This window comes from Petaurus breviceps, unplaced genomic scaffold, assembly GCF_028583685.1.
Source record: "Petaurus breviceps papuanus isolate PSGF00001 unplaced genomic scaffold, PetGlider_PUasm1.0 190, whole genome shotgun sequence".
NCBI classification, from domain to species: Eukaryota; Metazoa; Chordata; class Mammalia; order Diprotodontia; family Petauridae; genus Petaurus; species Petaurus breviceps.
This window is the reverse complement of record NW_027185810.1, coordinates 1,784,870-1,812,829: the sequence shown is the minus strand read 5'-3', so window position 1 is coordinate 1,812,829 and position 27,960 is coordinate 1,784,870. Positions and strand designations below refer to the sequence as shown.

At 38.8% G+C, this 27,960-nt stretch overlaps 1 protein-coding gene across 1 annotated transcript in view; it reads right to left on the bottom strand.

Annotated features, from left to right (window-relative positions):
* The window catches only part of CD83 (CD83 molecule), a 27,120-nt gene extending 22,542 nt beyond the window's left edge, over positions 1–4,578 (bottom strand). The window contains exons 1-2 of the mRNA XM_069092439.1: positions 4,303–4,578; positions 4,006–4,124 (exon numbers count right to left, since the gene is read on the bottom strand). Coding sequence (XP_068948540.1) covers positions 4,006–4,124; positions 4,303–4,336 — 153 coding nt within the window. The 5' untranslated portion in view covers positions 4,337–4,578. The remainder of the gene's footprint in view (positions 1–4,005; positions 4,125–4,302) is intronic.
* Positions 4,579–27,960: the final 23,382 nt, after the last annotated feature.

The window sequence follows — 27,960 nt, the reverse complement described above, 5'->3', positions numbered from 1 at the left end:
ATCTATCTATCTATCTATCTATCTATCTATCTATCTATCTATCTATCCGTCTGTCTATCTATCTGTCTATCTATCTATCTATCTATCTATCTATCTATCTATCTATCTATCTACATATATGACCCTGAACAACTCATTTAGTCTCCTCATCTGATAAAATGGGGATGACAGATAGCATCGGCCTCCTTGAGCGCTGTGAGGAATACATAAGATAACATATGTAAGGTTCTTTGTAAAACTAAAAGTACTACTATATAAGTGAAATTTATTCGTAATCAGACAAAATTTGGAATATTGTATTCAGTCCTAGGCACCACATCTTAGGAAATCAATCAGTCAACATTTATTAAATACCTTTGATGAGCCAAGCACCGTGCTAAGTGCTAGGGATATAGAAAAAGCCAGTCCCTGCCCCCCAGGAAGCTCATAATTTAGTGGGGGTGATGACACACAAACAAACACATACAAAGTAAGCTATAGACAAGATTAATAGGAAATAGCAGAAAGAAGGCACTAGAATTAAGAGGGGTTGGGGAAGGCTTCCTGTAAAAGATGGGATTTTAGTTGAACTACTGGAAGCCAGGGAGGTGGGTAGTCAAAGCAGAGGGAGAATATTCGAGGCATGAGGGACAGTCAGAGAAAATGTCCAGAGCTGAGAGATGGAATGTTTGGGGAACAGCCCGGAGGTCATGTTAGGGAAGGAAGGAAGGTGTGAGAAGACTGGAAAGGTAAGAGGGGCTACGCTATGAAGGGCTTTGAATGTCTATCAGAGGATTTTGGAGGGGATAGGGAGCCACTGGGGTTTATTGAGTGGGGGAGTGACATGATCAGAACTAAACTTTAGGAATATTATGTGAGTGACTGAATGGAGGCTGGACTAACATTGGTAAACTAGAACAGAGCCAGAAACAAACAGCTAGGATGGTGAAAGGATACAAAACCTTGCCATCTGAGGACTAGTTGAAAGAACTCAGAATGTTTAGCCTCAGGAACATTCAATTCAATGTTTTTTAATAACTATATGTAAATAACTTGGCATATGAAGATGAAAACCAACATTGCCCATGGCTTTATGGGGTTTATAATTTAATTTGGGGACAGAGGTAAATAATATATGCACAAATAATTAGAAAGGAAGAAAGAATGTCTTCATGACAAATAAAGATCCAGAAAAAAAAAAAGTACTACAGGCAGCTAGGCGGCATAGTGGATACATCAATGGACCTGGAGTTCAAATCCAACCTCAGATACTTACTGGCTGTGTGACCCTGAGTAAGTCACTTAACTTAAGTAAGTCTGCTGCAGTTTCCTCAGATGGAGAGTGGGGTTGATGGATAATAGGGCACCTACCTCCCAAGTTGTCGTGAAGATAAAATGAGATATTTGTAAAATATTTAGCACAGTGTCTGGCACATAGTAGGCATTTAATAAATGCTTATTCCATTTCTAAAAGAAATTTGAAAGAAGAGAGAGCATTTTCCAATGGAGGGAATCAGGGAAGGCTTCATGAAGGAAGTGGTACCTGATCTATGCCAAAAAGGAAAATATGTCAGCAGGTACCAACATATGGAGGGAGTGCAGTGGAAGTATTAACTGTGCAAATGAGTAAATGAAAAAAAGATGAGATTTTAATCCGGGCTCTGTGACTCTAAATGCAATGTTCTTTCTGTTACATAGGGAAGTTGTCTTCAAATATCTGAAGGCATAGCACATGAAAGACTTGAGACATGCTCTGATGAACAAAGCTAGACACAACAGATGGAAGTTAGGGGGAGATTAATTCAATTGGTCCTCCAAACTGTTAATTACAGCCTCTATTCCTGATCTTTCTCACCCTCCCCCCCCCATTTCTTCAGGCTTTATCTTATATTTACTTATTTGTGTTTCCATCCAATAAAACTTAAGTTCATTGAGGACAGGGACTGTTTTCATTTCTTTCATTGTATCTCCAAGGGACTGGTATACAGCAGGCACTTAATGAATGGTTGTTGAATTCCACTGAGTTGGATATAAGGTTGAAGCTGGTAAGCAGTGGATAAGAGCTCTTGACCTGGAATCAGGAAGACTTGAGTTCAAATCTTGCCCCAGACACTTATTAGTGATGTGACCTGAGCAAATCACATAATTGCTGTCTGCCTCAGTTTCCTCAACTGTAAAATAGGGATAATAACAGCATTTACCTCCCACAGTTGTTGTAAGGATCAAATGAGATAACATCTGTAAAGTGCTTAGCAGTGCCTAGCACACAGAAGGCATATATACCTTCACCCCTCTCATCTCTGTTAGAGCTGTCCAAAAATGAAATGAAATGTCTCATCAAATACTAAGTTCCCTGTGACCAGAAGTATTTGGAAAAAAGCTGGATGACTTCATCTTGGGTATCTCTTGGCTATAACAAACAAGATCTGTTCTTGGCATATAGCTGAACCAGGTGATCTCAGGACTCCCTTCTACCAATCTATCTAGAACTTTATTCGATGATCTAGCACCTTCTCCACTTTATGCTCACACCAAATAAAAACCAGACATTGACAGAGGACACCCCCCTTCTTATTGAAGGATGCTAAAGAAGTATAACATACAGGACCCTGCCCTTAGGAAACACAGCTTAGTTAGGGAAACAAGCCTTATACACATGCTTTCATTGCAGAAATGGTGGGGAGACTCCCCTATGGATATGTAATATTGCATATACCAACAGACATGGAAGATGTAGTAGCTAGTTTTTTTCTCTTTGGAATCTTTGTCAAAAGGAATGGCTTAATAGCAGGAGGGTAAAGGGTTATAGTCAGAAATTAATATGATTTTAAAATAAAGGTATTAAAATTATAAAATGTTTTAAATAAAGAACTAGAAATATAGGGATATATACGTATGTGTATATATATATAATATGTGTGTATATACATACATATATGTATGTGTATATAAATAGGGGGTGAATGAAAGGCACAGACATTAAGCCCTCTTATAGCAGTTGCTATAATGGGGGTGGCAAACATTTCGCAGTTTTACAGATGACTAATTTCTCACAAGTTCCTACAGCAAATCACTGTTGGACATTAAAAGAGAACCCAAGGCATCATGTTTCTTTTAGAATTGAATTGCTGCTGATATCTAATGCCAAAAATTAATTTATATTTCATTTGGGGAATATAATCAGACAACCTCTTAGAAATAGAAAATGTTAGAGTTGGGTGGGACCTGAGAGAATATCTAATCAAACTCCTCCATTTTCAGATGGGGAAAGTTAGTTTTGTTCAAATACACCTATACAACCATAGATAGAGGATGTATGCTCAAAGATTCCTTCCTTTGATTGTTTTGGGTCTGGTTGTCAGCCTTGCTGGAGAATGGTCAGAGGTGATAGGTAATCCATAAAGTGAATAACTGAAAGTTGACAGTTTGAATAAACTAAAAAAAAAAACAAGTTTTCAAGTTTGTTTCTATTCCTTTTTCATTCATGTATATGTATATAAATATACATACGCATAAATATATACACATAGATGTATACATACATATGTTGCAGACATAATATTAAAGGAATATTAAATTATTTCATGTTTTCAAGTTCCAAATGGACCATTATTTCTGATCTCGGGACCTTTTGGTTTTGAGGAGAGTCATAAATACTCCTGAAGTTAATCCAGGTTAAAAATAGGGGGGAAAAAGAGGAAAAAAGGATTCTGATTGTAGATTAGCTCTCAGGCCATAGCTTTTATAGTTTGGGGAGAACCACACTGAAGAGTCAAGCCTTGGGTGGTGTGTGGAAGGGTCCCTCTCCTTTTATCTGAGCCTGGAGGATTGACAGTGAGCCTTGGAGATTGAGGGAGTGTTAGATGAGCTAGCTAGGAGCTATCAGGACACCCTCTCTCCCCTTTGCTCCCCTGGGTCACTCTCCGAAAGGCATGAAACACCTCAGAAGCTAAGTTCTCCCTGCCCCCTCCCATTGACCCAAAGCTGCCAAACGGGAGGGATTGCCTCTGCTCCGGGTTTCCTTACCTTATCCCAGAAGATCATCGTGTATGGGATCTGAGGGTTCCAGGGGGCTGTACAGGTCAGGAGAACATCCTCTGAACAAATCACTTCCACCACCTGAGTCGCGGGTGCCAAGCACCAGGCTACAGAAGAGAGCAGGGACACAAATGCGCCGTGAGCCAGCTTAGATGGATGAAGGAAGGATGGATGGGGAGCAGTGAGGAAAGGTGGAAAGAGGAAAATTAAATGTGGTGGCGCCCTTCTCCACCTCCCGGCCAGGAGCCCGAGGGAGGGGAGCTCGGGTCGGGTTCAGGCACTTACCGCTGCTCAGGATGAGGAGTTGGAGGACGCACATGGCTTGGGGAGCGGGGCTGGCCAAGGCTGAGCGCAGAGACGCAGTGGAGTATCTGTTTGAAGCTGTCTCCCAGGACGCCAGATCTCACAATCTGGCTGCGGCGCCCGCGGCCTCAGCCTTCTCTAGCCAGCGCTGGGGCTTCCCCGCTATGTCGTCACCCTCTTGTCTTGTGCCCCTGAGCTTTAGGGAATCCCCCCGTAAAGAGACCAAGGGGACCAGTCCTTCCCCCTAAGATATTGCGCCACCCCGGGGCATCCCCCACCTCCGCCCCCCGCCTCAACTGCGTGGACAGCTCCACCCCCTGCTGTCCTTTCCCTCTCCCCCGCCTTTCACTTTCTCTTCCCTTTCCACTGGGTTGCTTCCCTGTCTAGAGGCAGCACCATCTGTTCTGTGAGCCCCAAGGCACCCTGCACCCCTCTTCTGCCCCATTCTCCACCATCCGCCCTGACTCCAGAAACCTAGGTGCTTTGGGGTGGAGGAGAGCTTTGAAAAGTAAGTGCAGGAGCCCCTTCCTTCTTGGATTTCCAGTAGAACCCACCAATTAGCTGCCGCCACTGAACTACTCCAGCGGGAAAAACACCACTCATTTTCTGCTCAAAGGATCCAGGATTTCAGCAGGGTGGGGACTCCTTCAAGAGGAGCACTTCGTAACGCCTTCTCCCCGTCACCACATGCTTTGGCTGGGAGAAAGAAATCATCACCAGGTGGCTAACCTTTGGAGATGATGCCTAATGAACTTGGGCTGGTTCTGATGGGATTGACTGAACCAGACCACCACCAAAGACTTGTCCAGCCTTTCCAGCTTGATAGGACCAGACTGAATGCGTGCCCTCAGGCGGCTTGCCTTCTAGAACCCAGGGTCACAGTCATGCCTCAATGAAGCATCTCGGATCCTTTTTACAGGACTCCTCAGTCCGTGGAAGTTCCTTTAAGGAACATCTTAATTTTCCAGATATCCTGATCAGAGTCCCTAATGCCCTGGAAAGAAATCCTTTTCCTCAAGTTCTTCACCTAGCCTGTCTTTTTTATCTAGTAAAGAGAGAATACCTTTGGCATACGTTAGCTATGTCTATATATGCCTTCTGTAACTAAGCTTCCAAGGGTTCTCAAACAACTGCCCTTTGGTGCTATCTGCTATAATTCTTTAGCATATGAATAACAAATATACTTACTTTATTTTTAAATGGCCCACCAAGTGGGTAGGAGTAATGGAATGTAAATTTTAGAGATCTTCCCTGCCTCTAGGCTAAAGTGCACCGGGAGCCTGGGGTGGGAGGCTTGTTTTTCAGTAGATACTTCTTGATTGGCCAGTGAGTCAATAAGGTTGTTACATTCTCTGAGCCAGAAGGCTATATAAGCCCTGATGTGTAACTTTGTTTTGGGGCTGGCTTTGAGAAGTGTTCTGTGATTTGATCAGTTGAAACTCTGGGAAGCCAGTGTTGAGAGCCCCCGGCTCTGAAAAACCCAGATGTTGATTTGGTATGGATGTAATGGTTGGCAGTTTGGAAATCTGTCTACTTGATCTGTTTCTCTGCCTTGATAATTCTGTCTGTGTATTCTGAAGTTCGGGGTGCTGACCTTTTTCCCCTGAACTAGGTAAACAATACATATTTGACTGATTAAAGTAAGCTTGTTAACCCATTTTGAGTTGCTTTCCTTTATCAAAGCAGATCCAAGAACCTGTGTTGGCAGAGACCCTAGGGACGCTGGGGTGCCCACCGATACAGTAGGTGAAAGGCAGCAAGTCATGGTGGTTAGAGATGTGGAGGAAATATTGAAGGCTGTACTTCTGACGTACAGCTGACTATGTGACCCTGGGCAAATCACTTAACCTCTCACTGACTGACTACTTTCTGAAGTCTCTAAATTGATGAACAATTGCTGATCTAGACTGATAAGAGTTTTTCACCTAGAATCCCCAACAGCAAATGAAACCATAGGTATAGACCATTGTTAGGTATATTTCATATACTTCAACAGGATCAGTGATTGTATGAGCAAGTCGTCTGGATCCACCCACACAAATTTCCCCTGGTAGTTAGCATCAGGGTCACAGTGGAGTTACTGTTGTTCCCCAATTCATCACCCTGTGGGCAAGCTGGTGATGGGCCCCTATGAACTTAGCCTGAAAGTTCTTCTGACAAGTCATGCAGCTCATCAGCAGATCCATAGTCAAAGCCTTCCCACTTTGGCAGGACCAGCTCTAAGAACCCACAGGTCACCAACACCCCACAATGGATCAAGGGAGTGGGGGGCGGGGTTGGTTGTATTAAAAGATATACTGAAAGTCAGGTAAATATTGAGGACAGCTAGGTGGCACAGTGGATAAAGTGCTGGGCCTGGAGTCCATCTTCCTGAGTTCAAATCCAGCCTCAAACACTAACTGTGTGACCCTGAGAAAGTCATTTAACCCTGTTTGCCTCAATTTCCTCATCTGTAAAATGAACTGGAGAAGGAAATGGTAAACCCCTCCAGTATCTTTGCCAAGAAAATCCCAAATGGGGTCACAAAGAGTCATACACAGCTGAAAAAAATGACTGAACAACAAAAATGTGAATGTCAGTCTGAATTTTATTAAGTTCAATGTTACTAAGGTTGATTGAATTTTGGGAAGCCGTGATTAGGAAAAAGCCTTCTGGCATTTACCAATGAATTCATGAGGATAATTTTATGGATGAATTTATTTTATTTTTTTCTAGAAAGAAAAAGGAAGAAATGATTACAAAGGAAAGTTGTGTTTATTTGTCCTTCTCAAACCACAAGCTGTCACCTCCATTCTTTTGCTCCTTTATCTAAGGAAATACTTGTGATTGTACATAATCACTGTATTAATGACTCATTGGGATATGATCTATTTCTTGGAGGTTTCTGTGCCTGGTATTTGGGTTAAGGTTTGCTTCTCTTACAAGGCAAAACACTGAAGCTACCATGATGTGCCCTCTCCTCAGTGCCAGAGCTTTATCTCCCTTCTTTCTGCACAGGCCCCCCTATGCCACTACCACTCAGTATACAAGTAGAGACTACTGATGTCTTTGCAAAATTAGATATTTTAAAGCCTGGTCATAGGCCAGAGGAAACCACATTGGAAAGGAATGTTTGTTTGTTTCCCCAATTCTTTCCCTTCTGTAATCCATTCTTCATACAACTACCAAAGGGATTCTCTTATGTTTAATAAGCTCCAATGACTCCATAGTCTGTTCCTCATACAACATACTTGATCTTCAACTTGTATACATTTGCACTGGCTTTCTCTCATGTGCTAGAGGCAGTTAGGCGAGGATAAAGTACTAGGCCTAGAGTCAGGAAGACCTGAGTTCCAATTTGGTCTCAGTTACTTACTAGCTGTGTGACCCTGGACAAGTCACTTAACTTCTGTTTACTCACAGGTGAAATAAGGATTATAATAGCACCTACTTCCCAGGGTTGTTGTGACAATAAAATGAAATAGGTTTCATAAAGTGCTTGGCAGCTATTACAGTGCCTGGAACATAGTAGATGCTTAATTAAGACTTGTTCTTTCCCTTTCTGCCTCTTGGAATTCATTATTTCCTTCAAAATTGTACTGAAATGACACTTACTTCACAAAGCTTTTCCTGATCTCCATAATTGCATGTCCCTCCCCCCAAAATTAACCTTGAATTCATTTTATATGCATTTTTATTTTGTTTTATTTTTCTTTTTGGAGAGGGGAAGGCAGGGCATTTGGGGTTAAGTGACTTGTCAAAGGTCACACGGCTAGTTTTGTGTCAAGTATCTGAGGTCAAATTTGAACTCAGGTCCTCCTGACTCCAGGCCTGGTGCTCTATTCACTGTGCCACTTAGCTGCCCTTTTATATGCATTTTATATATATTTAGTCAATTATCCCCTCCCCCCCCCAATTTGCCATCCCATTATTTTGTTCATTCATTCATTCATGTACTACCATTCTGTAAGTTCCTTGAGGGCAGAAATTGTTTCATTTTCTCTCCATCTTTAAGCACTCAACCTTTCACATGGTGCCTGACACATTGGAGATGCTTGATAAACAGCTTGTTGAGTGATTTTGATCACTTTCATTCTCAATAGATGAAGGAATTGTTCAGTGATGGATTACACTGTGGTAAAATGCTCTTAGGAATTTTTGTGCTGAACGAAAAACATATTTAATAATATATAAAAAGTGTTGGATGTCACACACATACTTTTGAGTTAAATGGTGAGAACACATCTGGACATTACTCAGTTATGTGAGGTGAGAAACCAAAGTGGATAAAGTGCTTGATTCAGTATCAGGAGCTTGTTTAGAAGGAACCTGCCTCATATTTTTGCCATTCAGTCGTGTCTGACTCTTTGTGACCCCCTTTGGGGTTTTCTTAACAAAGATAGCAGAGTGCTTTGCCATTTACTGCTCCAGTTCATTTTTAGATGAGGAAAACTGAGGCAAACAGGGTTAAGTGACTTGCCCAGGGTCACACAGCTAGTAAGTGTCTGAGGCCACATTTCAACTCAGGAAGATGAGTCTTCCTGACTCCAGGCCAGGCACTCTATCCACTGTGCCACCAGTTAGTTGCCTTGTATGCTGTCTCCTTATATGGCCCTGGGCGAGTCACTTACCCCATCAGCTTCTTCATCTGTAAAATGGGGATAACAGTTGCCTACTTCAAAGGATTGGTATGAACTTTGTGAGTCATAAGTCATGATAACTCAAGCTTTTTATTATTATTATTTTCTGAGATGACTAGTATAGAATCCAAGGATGTCACCCCTGCCTGCCCCCACCCACCATTTCTCAGGCTGGTCAATGATTCTGTGAAACAAAGCATGGGAGAACCTTATAAAAGGGGAACCAGCCAAACAAAGTCAAAGTACTTTGCCACAACTGCTTGTCTTGATGTCCCAGCCTGTCTATTGTAGGATGGTACAGTGGAAATAAGGTTGAATTTGAAATCGGAGGAGAGGATCTGGACTTAAATCCTGCTGTGCCCTGCACTATCTCTGTGACTTTGGATAATACACTTAATCTTTCTGGGCCTCTGTTCTTCATCTGTGCAATGAGGTTAGTTGGTTTCTTGCAGCCTTGAATCTGTGATTCTTTGTCCAACTGGGTTCCTATAGATCAAAGGAATGGCCTTCTGGACCTCAACTTTCAATGGCACCATTGCCCTGAGGACCAGCACCTTGGCTGCTCTAATTTGGGGGGGGGGGGGGGGGGGGGGGGTCAATTGGGGTTAAGTGACCTGCCCAGGATCACATAGCTTAGTAACTATCTGAGGCAGAATTTAAACTTCTGACTCCAGGGTCAGTGCTCTGTCTACTGTGTTGCTTAGCTGCCTTGCCATTCCTTGAGCAAGGAGGTAAATAAACACTTTCCAAAGTTTTCCTTTCTATTTTCAGTCATCCAAGGGCAATTCCTAGCAAACCAGTCATGTTGCACTCATCTCTATTTATCAATGAGGCTTCTGTTGTTACCCCATTTCCCTGCCCAACACGCCTCCCCACACATGGACTCCACCATTAATAAACACCCTAGAAGGCCAAACATTAAGGATTAAAAGATCATCAGCTTTCTGGGCACTCACCCATGAGATTCTGAGAACCACAAAAACTCAGAAAAGGAAGTTTGAACTTTCCATATTGAGAGTGTGTAAACTACGTTTGTTGGTAAAAACTTCCCTGTTCGGTTTTTCCCTTTGTCCAGTCTCTGAATCACCCTGTACTTTCCAGCTATATAAACTTAATAGATAATCATAACAGAACAAATTCCTGTATATCACGTGTTATTTCTTTTTCTTCTGAGGAAAATCAAAGTATCTTACATTGTTCCCATTCACATGTGAAATAAGAAAAAGGTAAATATAATTGTCCTCATTTGGGGTGATGGTAAGGGTATGAACCTGTTATTCTAACCCTGGAGAGAATTCCCAATATGGAAATTTCCTCCATCAATGAAGATCAATCCTTTGGCTGTAACTTATCATCTGAGGCCTTGAGAGGTTAGGTGACTTACCTGGAGGTGCACAGTTAGACTATATCATGGAGAGGGCTTCAAACCCAGATCTTTTTGCCTCCAGGAACAGCCTTTTATTTGCTAAGCCAGACTATTCTTGTTTTATGCACGGAGAAAAAAAAAAATGAGAGAAAATGAGAGGGAGTGAGAAAGAGAAGGAGGGAGGGAGAGAAAGAGGGAGAGAGAGTCAATGGTATAGGGTTTATTAAGTACACAGTAGAGAGTAGAGGTAGACAGTGACCCAGTAATCAGTGTGATTAGGCAGGTGTAGAGTTAACGCTTCCCTGACCCCTAACCCTACCTTAGTGTTTTCCCCATTGATCTGCCAGATTGTCTGAAATTGCCAAAGGTATAGAATTCCTCTGTAAAAATCTATTCCTTTGAATTAAAGCATTATTTCTATTAGGATCTCCTTTTCTCATATAAATATGAAAATGAAAACAGCCTAAAGTAGTAGGAAGAACCTTGGACATTCTGCAACTTATAGTCTTATAGCAATGGTAGGACACTGAGAGGTCAAATTACTTGCCCAGGGTATCACCTCCTGTATATAGTAAGAGCTGGAATTTGAGCCCAAGATTCAAGGATAGAGTTTTTCCTTATGCCTGGGTCGCTAAAGCAGGCTGCACAAGATCCATTGGGGTATTGAAAGATAATATTAGAATTTCTACATACATTGAATATCTTTTTAAAAAAGCACTTAAGCTTTAGTAATATTTAATGTATGAGATGACACTGATGCCTTCACTTGGTCTGTGTATTAGACAGTCACATGTCATCAATGATAGAGAATGTGTCCTGAGAGAAGGGAGGAACTTCCAACCCAAAAAAGAATGACTTGTTTACTTACCCAGCGTGTTGTGACACACTGAATGAAGTTCATGCCTGCCTAGCTAAGTGGATTTGTCTATTAGGTAGTCTAGTTCTAAGTAGAGTAACCCTCACAAAATAGACAAGAGACTTTTAAAAACTGTGGGATGAAAATAAGACTAATATGAAAACACAAGTGAACAACAGCAAAAATAGCCGGGCTGACTCTTTTTTTACTCCCAGTATAAATTCTTCAGCCATATTTCAAGGTTAAAAACAATGACAACCTAATCAAATCTGACAAGTTGAGGCAACAGAATGTAAATTATCTAGAATGTCATTTGAAATAGGAATTTATATTCACTATCATTAGCAATAAGCCCAGTCCTTTACATATATAGTATCCACTAGGTAAATATATATGTATATATATACACACATATGAGTATATATACAGATATATACATACATATATAAACACACACACAGGTACATATATACACATGTATATGCTGCTAGGATGCACAGTGATTACAGCACTGGGTTTGAATCAGGGAGAATCATATTCCTGAGTTGAAATCTGGCCTCAGACACTTACTAGCTGTGTGACTCTGGCCAAATCACTTAACCCTGTTTGCCTCAGTTTCCTCATTTGTAAAATTATCTGAAGAAGGAAATAGCAAACCACTCCGGTGTCTTTGCAAGAAAACCACAAATGGAATCATGAAGAGCAGGTCATGAATAAACAACAACAAATTAGCTAAAAATAGCATGATCAAAAACAAAACACTTAAAAATTAAGTTGCATTGACAAAAACCATGTTAAGTGTATCAGCTACATAATCTCTCATATCCTCATACTTTATGCACTTGCAAATAGAATTTTCAAACTTGTTTTTAGATATTCTTGTTTTTAAAATCCTCTAAATGAAGACATTCAGGGGATTTTGAACTCAGTTGTTGAAAAGTTAAAACTACACAACACCTCCCTATTTGTAAGAGCGAGTGATTGATATCAGGGAAGACGGAAATTTGCTAGCTGAAGTTTGAACACAAATCTTTGCTTAGTTGTCAGTTAGTTATCAACAAGAATTTATTAAGTGGTTGCTACAAGTCAGGTACTATGCTGAACACTACGGATATAAAAAAATGCAACAAAAACAAAACTTCAACAGTCCTTCCCCTCAAGGAGCTTACATTAGGAGAATGAAATTAAAAAGTGGATATCATGGTTTAGTAAGATAGCCACTGATGGTCATATTCCATTTGGACCTATCCATATATCTATGTGATCTATCTTTTTGATCCTATGGCAATTAAAAAAGGTATCAAAGTAAACTGAACTTAAAACCAGCCTTTTGAATTGCTGTTTTGCTGTTAAGCCAAGATTTTTAAAAATAATGAACCATAATTCACATTGATCTCACTAAAATATAATTGTTATTATAATAATAATGGCAAAAGATTTTTGTAACATTAGAAAATATTAGCAACAGTATATTTCATCTTTTGTTCAGTCATTTTTTAGTTGTGTCTGACTGTTCATGACCCCATATGGGGTTTTCTTGGCAAAGATACTAGAGTGCTTTGCCATTTCCTTCTCCAGTTCATTTTACAGATGAGGAAGTTGAGGCAAACAGGGTTAAGTGACTTGTCCAGGGTCACAGGGTCATGCATCTAGTGTCAGAGGTCAGATTTGAACTCAAGGAGATGAGTTTTCTTGATGTACAGACTCAGTGCCCTATCCACAGTGCTACCTAGCTGCCCACATAGTTCATCTTTATCTCATCTTATTTAATTTTTTATGTTTCATAATGTGTATAATATATTAATACAATAGTACAAGTAGATAATTTATACATATCAACACATATCAAGAGTTAATATTTTAAAAATGTTTTATCGATAGAGGTATGCAACTTAAAAAGTTAGGAGATTATTACTCAGTACCAGTCTCACAGGGTTGTTGTGGAAACCAAATGAGATAATGTATATAAAGCACTAGATATACATAAGAGGAGTGATAAGGGAGCCTTTCTGATCTGCTCAGCTGGGGCACCTTCTGTACAGCTGAGCATGCCCACTCTGACTCAGTGGGTAGAAATTCATGATCTGACTCAGCTACTTGTGCTTTGAGATGACATAATAGTCCCCTGCTGGTCCCCAGGACTTTGAGGCTACATTAAAAATGATTATTGTCTGAGCTAGGAAAAGCTTCCCACTCAGTTTAAAAAGAAAGAACAAAGTGCCTACCTCTGTCTCTTTCCCTCTGCTGAGTATATCAGCTTTCCTTTGTGGTACCAGAATATCCTGTTCAGTGGAGGAGATTTCTGTACCTTTCCCTCCTCATAGTAGCTATCATGACTAGAAGAGCTCATGGCAGGCTGTGCATCTATCTAGATGAACCTGAGATTGGGATCCCAAGGTATTCATTGCCTCCTCCACTTTGTGTTTCTTTCCCTGAGCATAGGTCGCTGAACAGGAATCCTGAAAGATAACTGTTTCTAGTCTTGACAGAAAACCTCATGAGTTCAAGGGTCTGAGTTTACAAGTCAAGTACTGGTTGCCCTTGGCCAGAAAGATTTTGCAGCTTAAGGGTTAGAGTCAAAGCTATATGTGGCTGATCAGAAGAATAAGACTGAAAAGGATGAGATAGATATGCCTTTTTGTAAAAGAACATAATGTTGCTTTGGTATCAATAAAAAATAAAAATATTATTAATAATTTACTTCATCTTTCTCATCCTTTTTAATTTCTATTTTTGTACATGTTTTATATTGTTAAAAACATCATCTAAGTTTGAAGCTGGAAGTGATGTATACTAGAGTCACTGTTGCTGAGTGAGTCCAGCTGAACTGAGGAACAGAGCTTAGATTAAAAGCTTGGAAGCCGAGAGTCAGACAAGCTGACCAGTAAATGGACTAGTCCAGTTGAAATGTCATGCCTGCTAAGGTGTTAGTCAAGCACATCATAAGTCATTGCAACTTAACAATGGAAGCATTTGTTCATCACAGATTCTATGCTTATCAAAGAATTTTTATGGACAGTTCCTAAGACAGAAACAAGCTATCCAAGTCTACAGTTTCAAAGATGTGAATTTCATTGACCACATGTATTCCCAAATTGTGTACTTTTCTACCCTGTGACTTTAGGTGTGTGCCTATTTTCCCCATAGCTCTGGCGCATTGATGGAGCATATAATAGGGTAAAATGTTAGATAAAAGACCTATGTTTGCCTTGCATTTTCAATAAATGTTTTCATTACGATTATACATGGCTGATTTGTAACTGGTACATACTCTGGTGGAGGCCAGTTATATTAGTCACTCACAAAGGTTACTCAGGTAACTAAGAGTTAAAGTTGTGGCTGCATGGCTTTCCTACCTCCAGAAGTAGATACAAGTTCGTAAATAGTCTAGTCCCAGCCAAGGAATAGAGAGATTCTGGAAACATTTGATAATCAATACCATACTCAGACTACATGTGTGTGTATGTGACACACACACAAATCCTGTATTTTCTATACACACACACATACACATACACATATATATATCCTGTATTTTCTTCCTGGGAATATATTGTAGAATACTTCCAGTAAAATATATGCTACTTGAAATGGGGATCATCTCTCTTTTGGGTTTTTTGGGGGGTTTTAAATAATATTTTATTTTTGTAAAGATAATTTTAATATTCATTTTTTAAATTTTGAGTTCCAAATTTTCTCTCTCCCTCCCTCACCTCCCCAATCCCTGTGACAGGCAGCAATTTGATATAGGTTAAGTTGTCTCTCTTTTGTATTTGTTTTGTCAATACACTGCACAGGGCCAGGCCCTGTTAATTGATTAATTTATTGACTGATAATTGTGTGCAATTCACCAACAGGCTAGCAAGGCACAAATCTCATCTATACATTTTTAACACTTCAAAGTTTAAACTTTGGACCACATATAAGCCACGTTAGAGCTAGGAACTGTCTATGCTCAGATAATCTCAGTCCTGAGGGTCAAATAGCAAAGCCCAAAGCCCTCCCGTGGATCCCTTAACACGTCATCCTGTTCATCTCAGTTACCCTATCACTCCACTTCTCCATATTTACAAGAGAGCAGGTGGTTTGGGTTTTTTGTCCCATAATAGATAAGAAAATTCTAAATTAAGCTAGTTTGATTTTTTTAACCAACATCAGTAAGCATCTCAGTCAGCCCCCCTTCCACATGTTATGCTTAGCTGCTGATGCAATAGGGCTGCAAGGGAGTTCTCTATCTTGTGGGTCTATATTCTCTCATAGAAAGCTCTACTGGAAAGTTCCAGCTGCTGTGTCCATCCAGGAATCATTTTTCCTGGGAGAAGTAATTTGAGGGATGATGGTATTTGTACAGCACCAGGTGTTGCTTACTTTTGCTTAATGCCTTGGCTGGCCCTAAGGCCACAGCACATTGGGCTGTGCATCAGGGGAAGAAGGACAAACTCTGTGGGCAAGATGAGAACTCTCCCATCCATCAAGCGGCTGCCAGCAAGCCTTCCTGCGCTGCAGGCCTTAGAATTATTTCAGGAATACTTCTGGAGAACATGTCAATACAACAGCCACCTACTCTAATGAGTCTTTCTCAAGTGACTGCTGTCAGACCAGAAGGAATCTTCTTCCCACCACACCACACCCACCCACCCCAAGCTGTTCTAATGATGCACAGAACTGCATCCAGGAAGTATCACGTAGAGGCAGTCACGGAGGCACTCAGTTCAAAAGAGAAAAGGGACTTCACAGTCATCTGGTTAGCTGTAATAGGGAAATAAGCAAGCTAAAGATAGCTACTATCTTTAAACCACAATTATGATCATTTTTGTTTGAAGGGCTATGGTGTTCCGACTGGTGATGGCCCACTTTGCTACCATTCATTCCCCCATTCCTAGGGAATGGACTTCTGATTTCATCAGTATAAGAAATTCCCAAATGAGGAAACGCTTTCTGCCAAAGGGGGGTGACTCCTTTACCCACAATTAATAGAACATTAAAAGGAGGGGCAGCTAGGGGTCACAGTGGATAGAACACTAGGCCTGGAGTCGGGAGGATCATCGTTCAAAGCCAGCCTCAGATGCTTACTAGTTGTGTGACCCTGGGCAAGTCACTTAACCCCCATTGCCTCAAAAAAAAAAAACATCAAGAGGAGGTGAAATGATTTTTCCTGGGTCACTCAGCCAGTATATAATCAGAAAAGGAATTTGAATCCAGGCTGCCTGGTTTTTTGTTCTCTATACCCATGCTGCATCTACCATGGCAACAGTAATCAGACCAACTCAATTACTGTTTCTGGAAAGGGTAATCAATCTACTGCCCTATTGCTCCAATAAGACAAAAATATCTTTTACTAAATATATTGTTTCCCTCATTCGGATATAAACTTCCTAAGGTGAAGGATACCTTTGGTATTTTGTGTTTCTAGCATTTGGCACCCTTGCCTGATACAAAATAAAGAGTAAATACTTTTTAAAAATCATTCATTCGTTCACTTATTCATATAAAGGAGGTAGAATATTACAATATCATCAAGTTTAAAGACTGTTTGATTGAAGATGGGACAAGGAAGACCCAGGCCAGCCAGGATAAGGAGTGCAGCCAGCTCTAAAGGGTCAAGGAAAATTGCGGGGCTCGATATGGAAGGTCTGCCGAGATTGTGTTGTCTTAGGAATGATCCTAAAAGGGAATGTAAGCCCAGAAAGTAGGCCTACAATGAGGATATCAACCTAAAATCAGGGGGGTGAGGGTGGGGCTAGAGGAAGAATCTCCATGAAATAATCAGTGTAAGCAACACTGTCCCCATTTTACAGATGAGGAAACTGAGACTCCTTTGTATGCATCTGTGTTTGTATATGTATATATAAACATATATAAATACACACATATATATTTATATAGTCATTTAACCTCTCTTGGTCTTATCAGAGTTGTTATAAGGATCAAACGATATAACACATATAAAGTGCTTCACAAACTTTAAAGTGCTAGATATTGTTATTTTATCATCATCACCTTTATTATTATATTTGGACAAGGGTATACTTCTGCCACAGACTTCTTAGGTTTCCCAGGCACAGAAAGTAAAAATTTCCCAGGTCTCTTAGTCCAGATTCAAAAGGAGTAGCTCAATCAGCTCTACAGGGCAGGGATGGGTTAAATGGAAGGAAGAGATAGGGGTGACAGAGGGAAGGCTGTCAATGGAAGAAGGTTCTGGGGCCTTGCACTCCCTGTTTTGTTTTGTTTTGCTTTTTTTGGAGAGGGAAAGGCAGGGCAATTGGGGTTAAGTGACTTGCCCAAGGTCACATGGCTAATAAGTGTTAAGTGTCTGAGGTCAGATTTGAACTCAGGTCCTCTTGACTCCAGGGTCAGTGCTCTATTCACTGTGCCACCTAGCCACCCCCAGAACTCCCTGTTTTACTAATGAATATCCAAGGGCAGGGTTCTCTCAGTATAGTGAACCAAGAATGAACCAAGAAGACAGGGAGGGGAGAGCTGCAATAAAATCAGTTAGATCAATATCTAAATTTCTGAATAGTATTCAAAACACAGTCTTGCCTTCTTAAAGCAGTCTAATGGGGAATAGAGGGGTGCCTCAAAGGGTATAGGTGTTACACTAGAAAAATCCTTGAACTTTCAAGTCAGAGAACCTGAGTTCTCGTTCAGACTTTGCCATATACTGCCTGTGTGACCTAGGGATGGGGTTATCTAGACCCCAAAATGTGCTTCAGACTCTAAAATCCTAGGAACACTGTGATAAGCAGTGCAAATAACATTATCCCTATTTTACAGATGAGAAAACTGAGGTTCCTTTGGAGAACAATAGGTTTTCCAGGGAGGAAAATATACACAGAACACACTTTTAAATTTACTCAACATTATTAACATTATTTCCATCACTTCTTTTTCAGTCTACAAAATAAGCAAAATAATAAATCAAGCATTTGCTGGTTTTTGAAGTATAATTACTAACATTGAAAATTTAACTATCAGCTCTCCAGTTGGTACCAGCTGAGCTCAGTACACTCATGTCTGGACCTCAGTTTCTTCACTGATAAAATGAAAGGCTTGGACTAGATGACCTCTAAAATCCCTTCTAATTATAGATCTGTGATACTATTCATTTATTTCCAAGTCAATAATGTAGCAATAAGTGGAACAGAGGAGAACAGACCAGGGGCCCCAGGGCTGTGTGAGGGACATTAGGGTAAATTTTTGCTGTAGCCATTCTTTTTATTTATGCAACAACTATTACCTTTTTTTAGTTAAATTCCTCCCTTTATTCTATTTTTTGTAAATATTTTTATTTTAACACTAAATACAAAATGATAAAAGGAAAAAAAAATTGCCCTGTACACAGCAGGCTATAAGAGAGGACTCAATATAAAGCAACAAATTTCCATTTCAAGAAAACCTATATAATAATTACTACATATTGTTTTCAAAATTGCCCAGATTTTCTTTGCTTCCTTGTTGGTTTTCTTTTGTTCTCTGCTGTGCACTTTTATTTTATTTTTTCCCTCTGCCTCCCAGTACCACGCTGTGAAGAAGGCTACAATTAAGCGTAGATATAGACAGATAGATTAGAGAGGTGAGTAGGTAGATAGAGAGATAGAGATAGATAGATGGATAGATAGATAGATGATAGATAGATAAGTAGATTAAATTAGAAAGATTAGATAGATAGATGAATGAATGGATAGAGATATATACATAGATATCTGTAAGCATACATATATGTGCACATATATACTCATACACATATATGTAAGATCACACTATGCTTATTTCCTCCTGCCATCTGTTTCTCTGAAGGTGGATAGCATCTTCCTTCATAAGTTCCAGTCTTTCCATTTTTTTCTAAATCAACCAACTCATCATTTCCTACATCACAACAATATTCCATCCAATCACATCCCATCTGAAAGATTGTTTATGAAAATACCCCCCCCCAGTTTTCTGTATTTCTTCTATTCTTGGCAACATAAGTTTTATTTATATAAGATTTTAATTTAAAATTGTCAAAATTATCTTTTTTAGACTTCAACAATGCTCTCACCCTATAGTTTAAGGTCGGATCCTGCTGAATCTACTTCCTTTATATCTTTTATTCCTGATTTCTTTGAAGTTCTTGACCTTTTGCTCTTCAAAATAAGCTTTGTTATTATTTTTTTCTAACTCAGTAATTTTTTAGTAATTTAATTAGGATGACATTGAATAAACATTGAAAAAATAAAATTAGTTAGATAAAATTGTCAGTCAAAAATTATATCGACTTTGCTTACCCATGAACAATAAGTATTACTTCAATTATTTAGATCTGAGTTTATTTATATAAAAAAATGCTTTATGTTTATGTTCATGTAGTTCCTGTGTCTGTTTGGTTGGTATACACTTAGGTATATTATACTGTCTAGGTATTTTAAATAGTTTAAAACAATATTGAATAATATTGCTGACACATAGTGTAGTTTCTCTATTTTCCACTATTGATTAAATCTATTTTAACTTTCACTATATCTGAGATCAAGATTACCACTCCCGCTTTTTTTATTTTACATACTAATGTGCAACTGAGTGCTTATGGGGTACACACTGGGGTAGGTTCTATAGGGAATGTAAAGATGAATGTGAACTCTGTGATTCAAGGTCAATAGAGAAATGCAGAACAGATGAATTGCAATAAGAACAATTGGGTCCACTTAGAAGCAGTCTTTACTAGAGACACTCAGGAAGAAAAAAAGGTCAATAGTGTTGCTGTTCGACTTTTTAGTATATTGACAACCTTGTACTTTGGGTGAATTCATTTGTTTTTAAAGTGAAAATCAGACCCAGGAAAGTTCATAGGGCCTCTAGAAGCATGTGATTGTATTGTCTCTGTTCCCTGGAAACTTTCCGTGATATTGAGATCTGTCTCTGCCTATTAAAGACCAGCTAGGATTCCTGGTGAGACTTTAGAATGTATTAATAAAGAATGGTTAGTGAGCATATTTTTGTTCATCTTTCATTTTTGAAGAGGACCAATGACATCATAGGTAATTCTTGACTCCCACTTAAATTGGATCTAAGTGAGGCAGAGTTGCACAAAGTCGTCAGCCTCAATCTCTCTTCCAGAGTCATCGAAGTCCAGTGGCAAGACATAAGTCAAGAGACTGGTGATGGCCTGGAATGCAATGGATGACCTTGGCATCTTCAATATCTGACCAATCTCTACGTTCTTCTCAGCATCTGCTTCAGGCCCTTGGTCATGGCCATTGGAACAAATTGTTCTTATCAGTCCATTTCCCCCCAGGAAGTCTTTACATGCCTGGGGTAGACATCCCCCCAACTCACCAACAGGTACAAGGCCCAGGTTTTGCTTTTGCTCATATTCAGAGACAGTTTTACCAGGGTATGGCCACTACACATGCTTCTTGGAGCCATGGGTGAGAGTTGGGTGAAAAGTGAATGAGCGGCCTGAAAAGAGCTTGACAGTCGTCATACCAGAGGTGCTAGTCTCCCCTGAACACCCCCTACACCCTAGTGAGCACATAGAAAAGGAAGCAAAGAACCTGCATAGCTTTATCAAGAACAGTTTATGCCAGACTAAACTCATTTCCTTTTTTGACAGGGTAACTAGACTGGTAAATCAGGGGAATGCTGTAAATGTAGCTATCATACCTAGATTTTATCAATGCATTTGAAAAAAGTCTCTCATGCAGTCCTTACAGACAAATGAAGAATTGTAGGCTAGACTATAATATATGTAGAATATATATATATGTAGAATATAATATATATATATGTAGACTATAATATAACAAATGAAGAATTGTAGGCTAGACTATCATAATAGTATGATTAGGCAGACTTGGAACTTGTTGAATGACCACAGCCAAAGATTAATTATCAGCTCTCCAATATTAGCTTTGAGAAAGGTTTCTAACAGAATGCCCCAGTGATCCATCCTTTGCCTAAGCTGCTTAACATTTTTATCAGAGGCAGCTAGATGGCACATTGGATAGGCCAGTGAACCTGGAATCAGGAAGACCCAAGTTCAGATATGGCTTCAGACACTAACTAGTTGTATGACCCAGGTATGTCACTTAACCTCTGCTTTGCCTCAGTTTCCTTATCTGTAAAATGGGAGTAATAATGCCAAGTAATACTCTGGTGAATGTTTAACAATCAGCTCTTGGGATGGGTGAGAGATGTACCCATGACACACTTATAAATTTAATCTGTATTTGTAACATTTTCTCTATCATTTTCTTGAGGCTAGAGAGACCTAGATGTGGCCTCAAAGTCACCTGTGGCCCTTTGATTGAATCCAAAGTTCACAGAACAAATCCCCTAAAAGGATTTCTTTTGTGAACTTTGAATTCAGTCAAAGGGCCTCACTTGAGGACTAGAGGGCCACATGTGGTCTCAAAGCTGCAGGTTCCCCACCCCTGACTCTAGACAATCAAGAAAGCAAGTTATAGTTTGTAACATTTGCTTACTTTTGAGATGTAAGTGCTCACAAAAAAATTAACGATGGGGTGGCTAGGTGGAGCAGTGAATAGAGCACCAGCCCTGGAGTCAGGAGGACCTGAGTTCAAATGTGACCTCAGACACTTGACACACTTACTAGCCATGTGATTTTGGGCAAGTCACTTAACCCCAGTTGCCCTCCAAAAAAACAAAAAAAAATTTAACAATGAACATCACCTGAGATAGTTTGAGCAAGCCCCCGTAGGTGCCTCAATCTTCTTCCCTGCATTGTTGTAAGGATAAAATAAGTTAATATTTTTAAAGCATTTTACAAACCATAAAGAACTGTCATCATTATCATCATTAAAGACATAGAGGAAGGTGAAGATGATACAAAGCTAGGAAAATTAGCTAACACCATTGCTTAGCAACGTTATATAAAACAAGATGTAGGGAAATTCACAATAGTAATTATAACTTTGAGTGTGAATGGGATAAACTCACCCATAAAAAAGGAAATGGATAGCAGAATGGATTAAAAATCTAAATCCAACAATATATTGTTTATAAGAAACACAGTTAAGAATAAGAGCTATACACAGAGTTTAAATGGAGGGTTGGAGTAGAATTTATCGTGCTTCCACTTAATTAAATTTTTAATTGATTTGATATGACTGAACAAGTTATGTTATATTATATGATTGTGGTGGAATACTACTGTGCTATAAGCAATGATGAGTTCAATTATCTTAGAAAAACACGGAAAGACTTACAAGAAATAATGAAGAGAGATATGAGCAGAACCAAGAGAACATTGTGTACAGTAACAACAACATTGTTTTAAGAACATCTTTGAGCAAATAAGTCATTCTGATTATTATAAATACCCAGATTAATTATAAAGGACATATGAAGAAAGATGCTATCTGAATCCAGAGGAAGAACTATTAAATAGACCTATACACAGAATAATTTTACATATATATACTTATTTGTGCCTAAAGATAGTAATCTTAGGACTGTGAGGGAGAGGGAAGAAAAACAGAAAAAGAAATTTACATGATAACTTTATTATATGTTTAAAAGGAATAGCAAGTTGTACATAATAGATTTGTAGTTTCATATGCAATCATCTTTTTATTATACCATGTTATGGAAATGCTTATTTTATTCCATTAATTTAAAATAAAATAAATAATTTTTAAGTCACAATTCAAAAGACCTTAACAGGCAAGAATGGTGGGCCAAATCTAATAAAATTTAATTTAATTGGATTAATGTAAAATCTTTTACCAGCTAGGTGGTACAATGAATAGAGTTGTGGCCCTGGAGTAAGAAAGACCTGAGTTCAAATTTGACCTCAGATACTAGCTATGTGACCCTGGACAAGTCACTTAATCCTGTTTGCCTCAGTTTCCTCATTTGAAGAAGGAAATGGCAAAACACTCCAGTATCTTTGCTAAGAAAACAGGGTCATGAAGAATCAGACATAACTGAACAACAACAATAAAAATTCTGATGTTTGATTTTTAAAACACACAATTTAACTTTATATGATAGAAGAGGCATAGCTACAGAGCAATTCCTATGAAAAAGAGGCTATGGTGTATTCCAAGTTGACCATGAGTCAATAGTGTGATAAGCTAACTTGATTTCAGGATGAACTGAGAGAGGCAAAGGATCCAAGGCTCAGAATATAATAGTCTTACTGCACTCAGACCAGGTCAGACAGCTAGAAATAGAGGCATAGTAGAGCCAGCCTAAACTGTCTAAGGAGAGCCTATTGTTAAATTTTCAATGTGAACATTTCCACCTCAGAAATCAGCAAATGCTACAAACCAGAACTTGATTTGTGTTTTTATTAGTTGCCTAGACTTAAGAAAGTGATGAAGAAAATGTTAATGATGTAAATTAAACTTAAAAGTGTATTGTACATACATTTTTCCCAGGTAGCCAATTGTTAAGCATTTATGAACACACCCCTACCTAGAAGGCAGTGTACAGTTGCAGACACCACATTTTTAAGAAAGAGGTTGATGAGTTGGAAAGTATTCAGAGAAGGGAGACCAGGATGGTGAAGAGCCTTAAGCTATCTGAGGATCATTTGTAAAATCAGGTGGTCAGCCTAAAGGAGGAAAGAGTTTGAGGAGGTATAATTGCTGACTTCAAGCATCTCAAGGGCTTGTTCTATTTGGATCCAGAAGCTACACATTTACCAAGCATGTATTCAAACACTGAGGACTTTCCTCAAGTTCCTTTGACATCAAGGGGATGTTATTGGAGTGCTAGGGCCATTGATTATTCCTACCAACCCAAGATTGTGACTGAAAAAAATCATAAATTTACAGTCATAGAATTTCAGATTTGGAAGGGATTGCAGAGGCCACCTCGTCACACTCATAATTGAATAAGAATCTCCTTTCACATACCTGACAATTATGTGGATATTTTCCAAATGTTTGTGTAGTGGAAAACCAATTTCTATCACCATGATTTATCAATCAATAAACATTTATTAAATGTCTTCTATGTGCCAGTCAATGTGCTAAGTTCTGAGGATACAAAAAGAGGGTCAGCTAGATGGCACAGTGAATAGAGCACCAACCCTGGAGTCAGGAGGACCTGAGTTCAAAGCCGGCCTCAGACACTTAACACAAAAACTAGCTGTGTGACCTTGGGCAAGTCACTTAACCCCAATTGCCTCTCCAAAAAAGCAAAAAAAAAAAAGAGGCAAAAGACAGTCTCTGCCCTCAAGAAGCTAACAGGGGGGAGATAATATGCAAACTAATATATACAAAGCAAAGCTATATACCAACAGAATAAAAAGGAAATAATTAACAGAAGGAAGGCACTAAAATTGAGAGGTTAGGAAAGGCTTCCTGTAAAAGTTAGAATTTTAGTTGGGACTTAAAGGAAGCCAGAGAAGCCAGTAGGCAGAGCTGAGAAAGGAGAGTATTCCAGGCATTGGGGATAGCCAGAGAAAATGCCTGGAGTCAAGAGATGGGTAGACTCTGGCCTTGGAAGTAGGGACCTTGAAAATTAGGTTTCCTCATCCACATAGCAATCTTTAATCCCCAGGTGCTGGAGAGGTATTGACCACCATGCATCAAACTCTTGGCATGTGGTATCAATTAGGCAACCAGAAAGTCACCCAAAAGCAGAACTCTGAGTTCCTCACACCACTCACAGTCTCCTGCAGGAGACCCCACTTCAGCACAAACTGAAAGAGGAACTTGAGCGGTTTTTGGAGACTCCGTCACTCATGTGAGTCTGGTCCCTGCCCAGGGTTAGGGTTTTGGGGGGCAAGGAAAGAAAGAGAAATTACATAGACATTATTGAGCTGGAAAATGCTTTAATTAATCCAATTCCATGTCCTCCAGCAGGCGAATGTCTAAACCATCCAAAAATGGCTGTTGTTTTTTGGAGATTGAGATTCCACAGCCTCTTATAGGTATTCCCTTGTTCAGTTGTGTCCAGCTCTTCATGGGTTTTCTTGGCAAAGATAACAGAGTGGTTTGCCATGTCCTTCTCCAGCTCATTTTACAGATGAACAACCTGAGTTAAACAGGGTTAAGTGACTTGCCTAGGGCCACACAGCTAGTAAGTGTCTGAGACCAGATTTGAACTCAGGAAGAAGAGTCTTTCTGACTCCAGGCCTGGTGCTCTGTCCACTGTGCCACCCAGAAGCCCATCATTCTTTTTACTTGTATCCATTGCACATAAAAGGGTGCTTAGCACATAGTAGGGACTTAATAAATACTTACTGATTGATTAATTTGGGGGTGAATGAACATTTAGTATATCTGTACTCCTAAAAAAGCTGCTTATAAATGGGATTTTCATGTTTCATATTAACAAACATTTATTAAATGCCTACCATGTATCATATGCTAGTCTAAGCCCTAGAGGTACAAAGACAAAAAAAAGGAACCAGTAAGTTCTTGTCCTCAAACAGTTGAATTCTACCCAGGAATAAGTAGGTAGAATGATCAGTTTCCACTAACGGGCATCAATCATAATTTCAGAAATACTTTGTCTCCTTTCTAATATATATCTATAATTTGATTTTACCTTTAAATATTTCCTCCAAGTTCTGTAAGACGTTATCAAATACTTAAGTGTAGTAGGGAAACTCTGTAAGCAATTCTGAAGTTAATAATTTTACAAAGTTAAATACCCAACTTCTAATTGTACTAATGGGAGAATTTCGGTTTTCACCTCACCTTGACATGGGCAGGTACACAAACTTGAATTTTTGTTACTATATTTGGAAGTGAAATTAAGTTCTTTAGAAAGCCAGAAAACTTTTTCATGATTTCATTTCAAATGGAAAAAATTCAGTGTGGTTCCTCTTTTTATTTATATAAACAGGAAGACTTTTGTTTTACATTTAAGTACTCAGCTCTTCAAACATGTAAGACATTTTTCCAGATGGCTTCCTGAAGCAGTGTACCAAGACAATAGGCTGTTCTTTAGAATCAGAAAAACCTATTTGAATAGCTTGACTGATTTTCCCAGAAATTGCATGTTTTAGATTAGATTAATTAGATTAATTTTATTAATTAGATTAATATAATTAATTTTAAAGTAGATTAATATAATTAATTTTAAATTAGATTAATATAATTAATTTTAAATTTGTTTTATTGTATTTCTTAATATTTCATTGACGCCTTTTATTTTTTATGTCAGTAACTTCTTGACATACCATATTTTCTGTAGGAAACACTTCTTTGTAACAAAGAAAGACAGTTCAGTAAAACTACTCAACAACTCATATAGCAGTATACAGGGCATCCCAAAAGTCTTAGTGCAAAACTAAACTAAAAATTTTGGGACATTCTGTATATAATATTCTACATCCATACACTCCCACCTGCTCTCAAGAGAAGAGTGAAGTGTATTTCATTATCTGTTCTCCAGGACCAAGATTAGTCATTACAATTAATCTGAGTTCAGCTGCTTTAGTGTTATTTTTATTTGTATTATTATTAGAAATATAATAGTACAGATGAAAATATCATTGTAGTGCGTGTTTTTAAAAGCATACCTCATTTTATTGAACTTTGTTTTTTTTTCACTTTGAAGATATTACACTTTTTACAAATTGAAGATTTGTGGTAACCCTGTGTGGAGCAAGTCCATCACAACATTTCTCCAACATATGTGCTCACATTGTGTCTGTGTCACATTTTGGTAAATCACACAATATTTCAAATGTTTTCATTATTATCATATCTGTTATGGTGACCTGTGGTCAGTGATCTTCGATGGTACTGTTGTAATTGTTTTGGGGTGTGCCATAAACGCCCCTCCCCCCATAAGAAAGATGAACACTAGTCAATAAATATTGCCTTTATTCTGAGTGCTCCACCTACTGGTCATTCCCAATCTCTATCCGTCTCCTTGGGCCTCTATTCACTGAGACACAACAATATTGAAATTAGGCCAATTGATAACCCTACAATAACCTCTAAGTGTGTGCAGTGAAAGGAAGAGTCGATCCATGCAGCAAACTCCAGTGTTGTCTTATTTTAAGAAATTGCCACAGCCACCCCAACCTTCAGCAACCACCACCCTGATTAGTCAGCAGCGGTCAACATCAAGGCAAGACCCTCCACCAGCAAAAAGGTTATCACTGGCTGCAGGCTCAGATGATGGTTATCATGTTTTAGCAATAAAGTATTTTAAATTAAGGTATGTACATTTTTTAGATAATAATACTATTACACACTTAATAGATAATATAGTGTAAACATTGCACTGGGAAACCAAAAATTTCATGCGACTTGCTTTATTGTTATATTTGCTTTATTGTGGCCATCTGGAACTGAATCTTCAATATTTCCAAGGTATGCCTATATACAACAGTAGTCATTATTCTGCTTCTGCTTATGTCAGCATTGTATCAGCTCATGATTCTCTAAGTTCCTCACAACAATCATGAGAGATAGATGCTGTTATTATCCCCATTTTGCAGTTCAGAAAACTGAGGAAAATGGAGATTAAGGGATTTGCCCATGGTCATTTTATACTGTGTAGTTATTTTAAATGGTCTAAAACAATATTGAATAACATGGCTGACACATAGTGCAGTTTCCCTATTTTTCTCTTTTGGTTAAATCTATTTTAGCTTTAACTTTGAAATCATGATTACTACCCTTTTCTATATAATAAATTCTACTCCTTACCTTTATTGTATGTTTGTGTGTATCTCTCATTTGATAACATTTCCTGAAAGCAGCATATTATTGAATTCAAATTTTTAATCTGCTATCAGTTTCCTTTTATGGGTAAATTCATTCCATTCACATTCTAAGTTATAATTACTTGCTGTATATTTTTCTCCTTCCTATATGTCT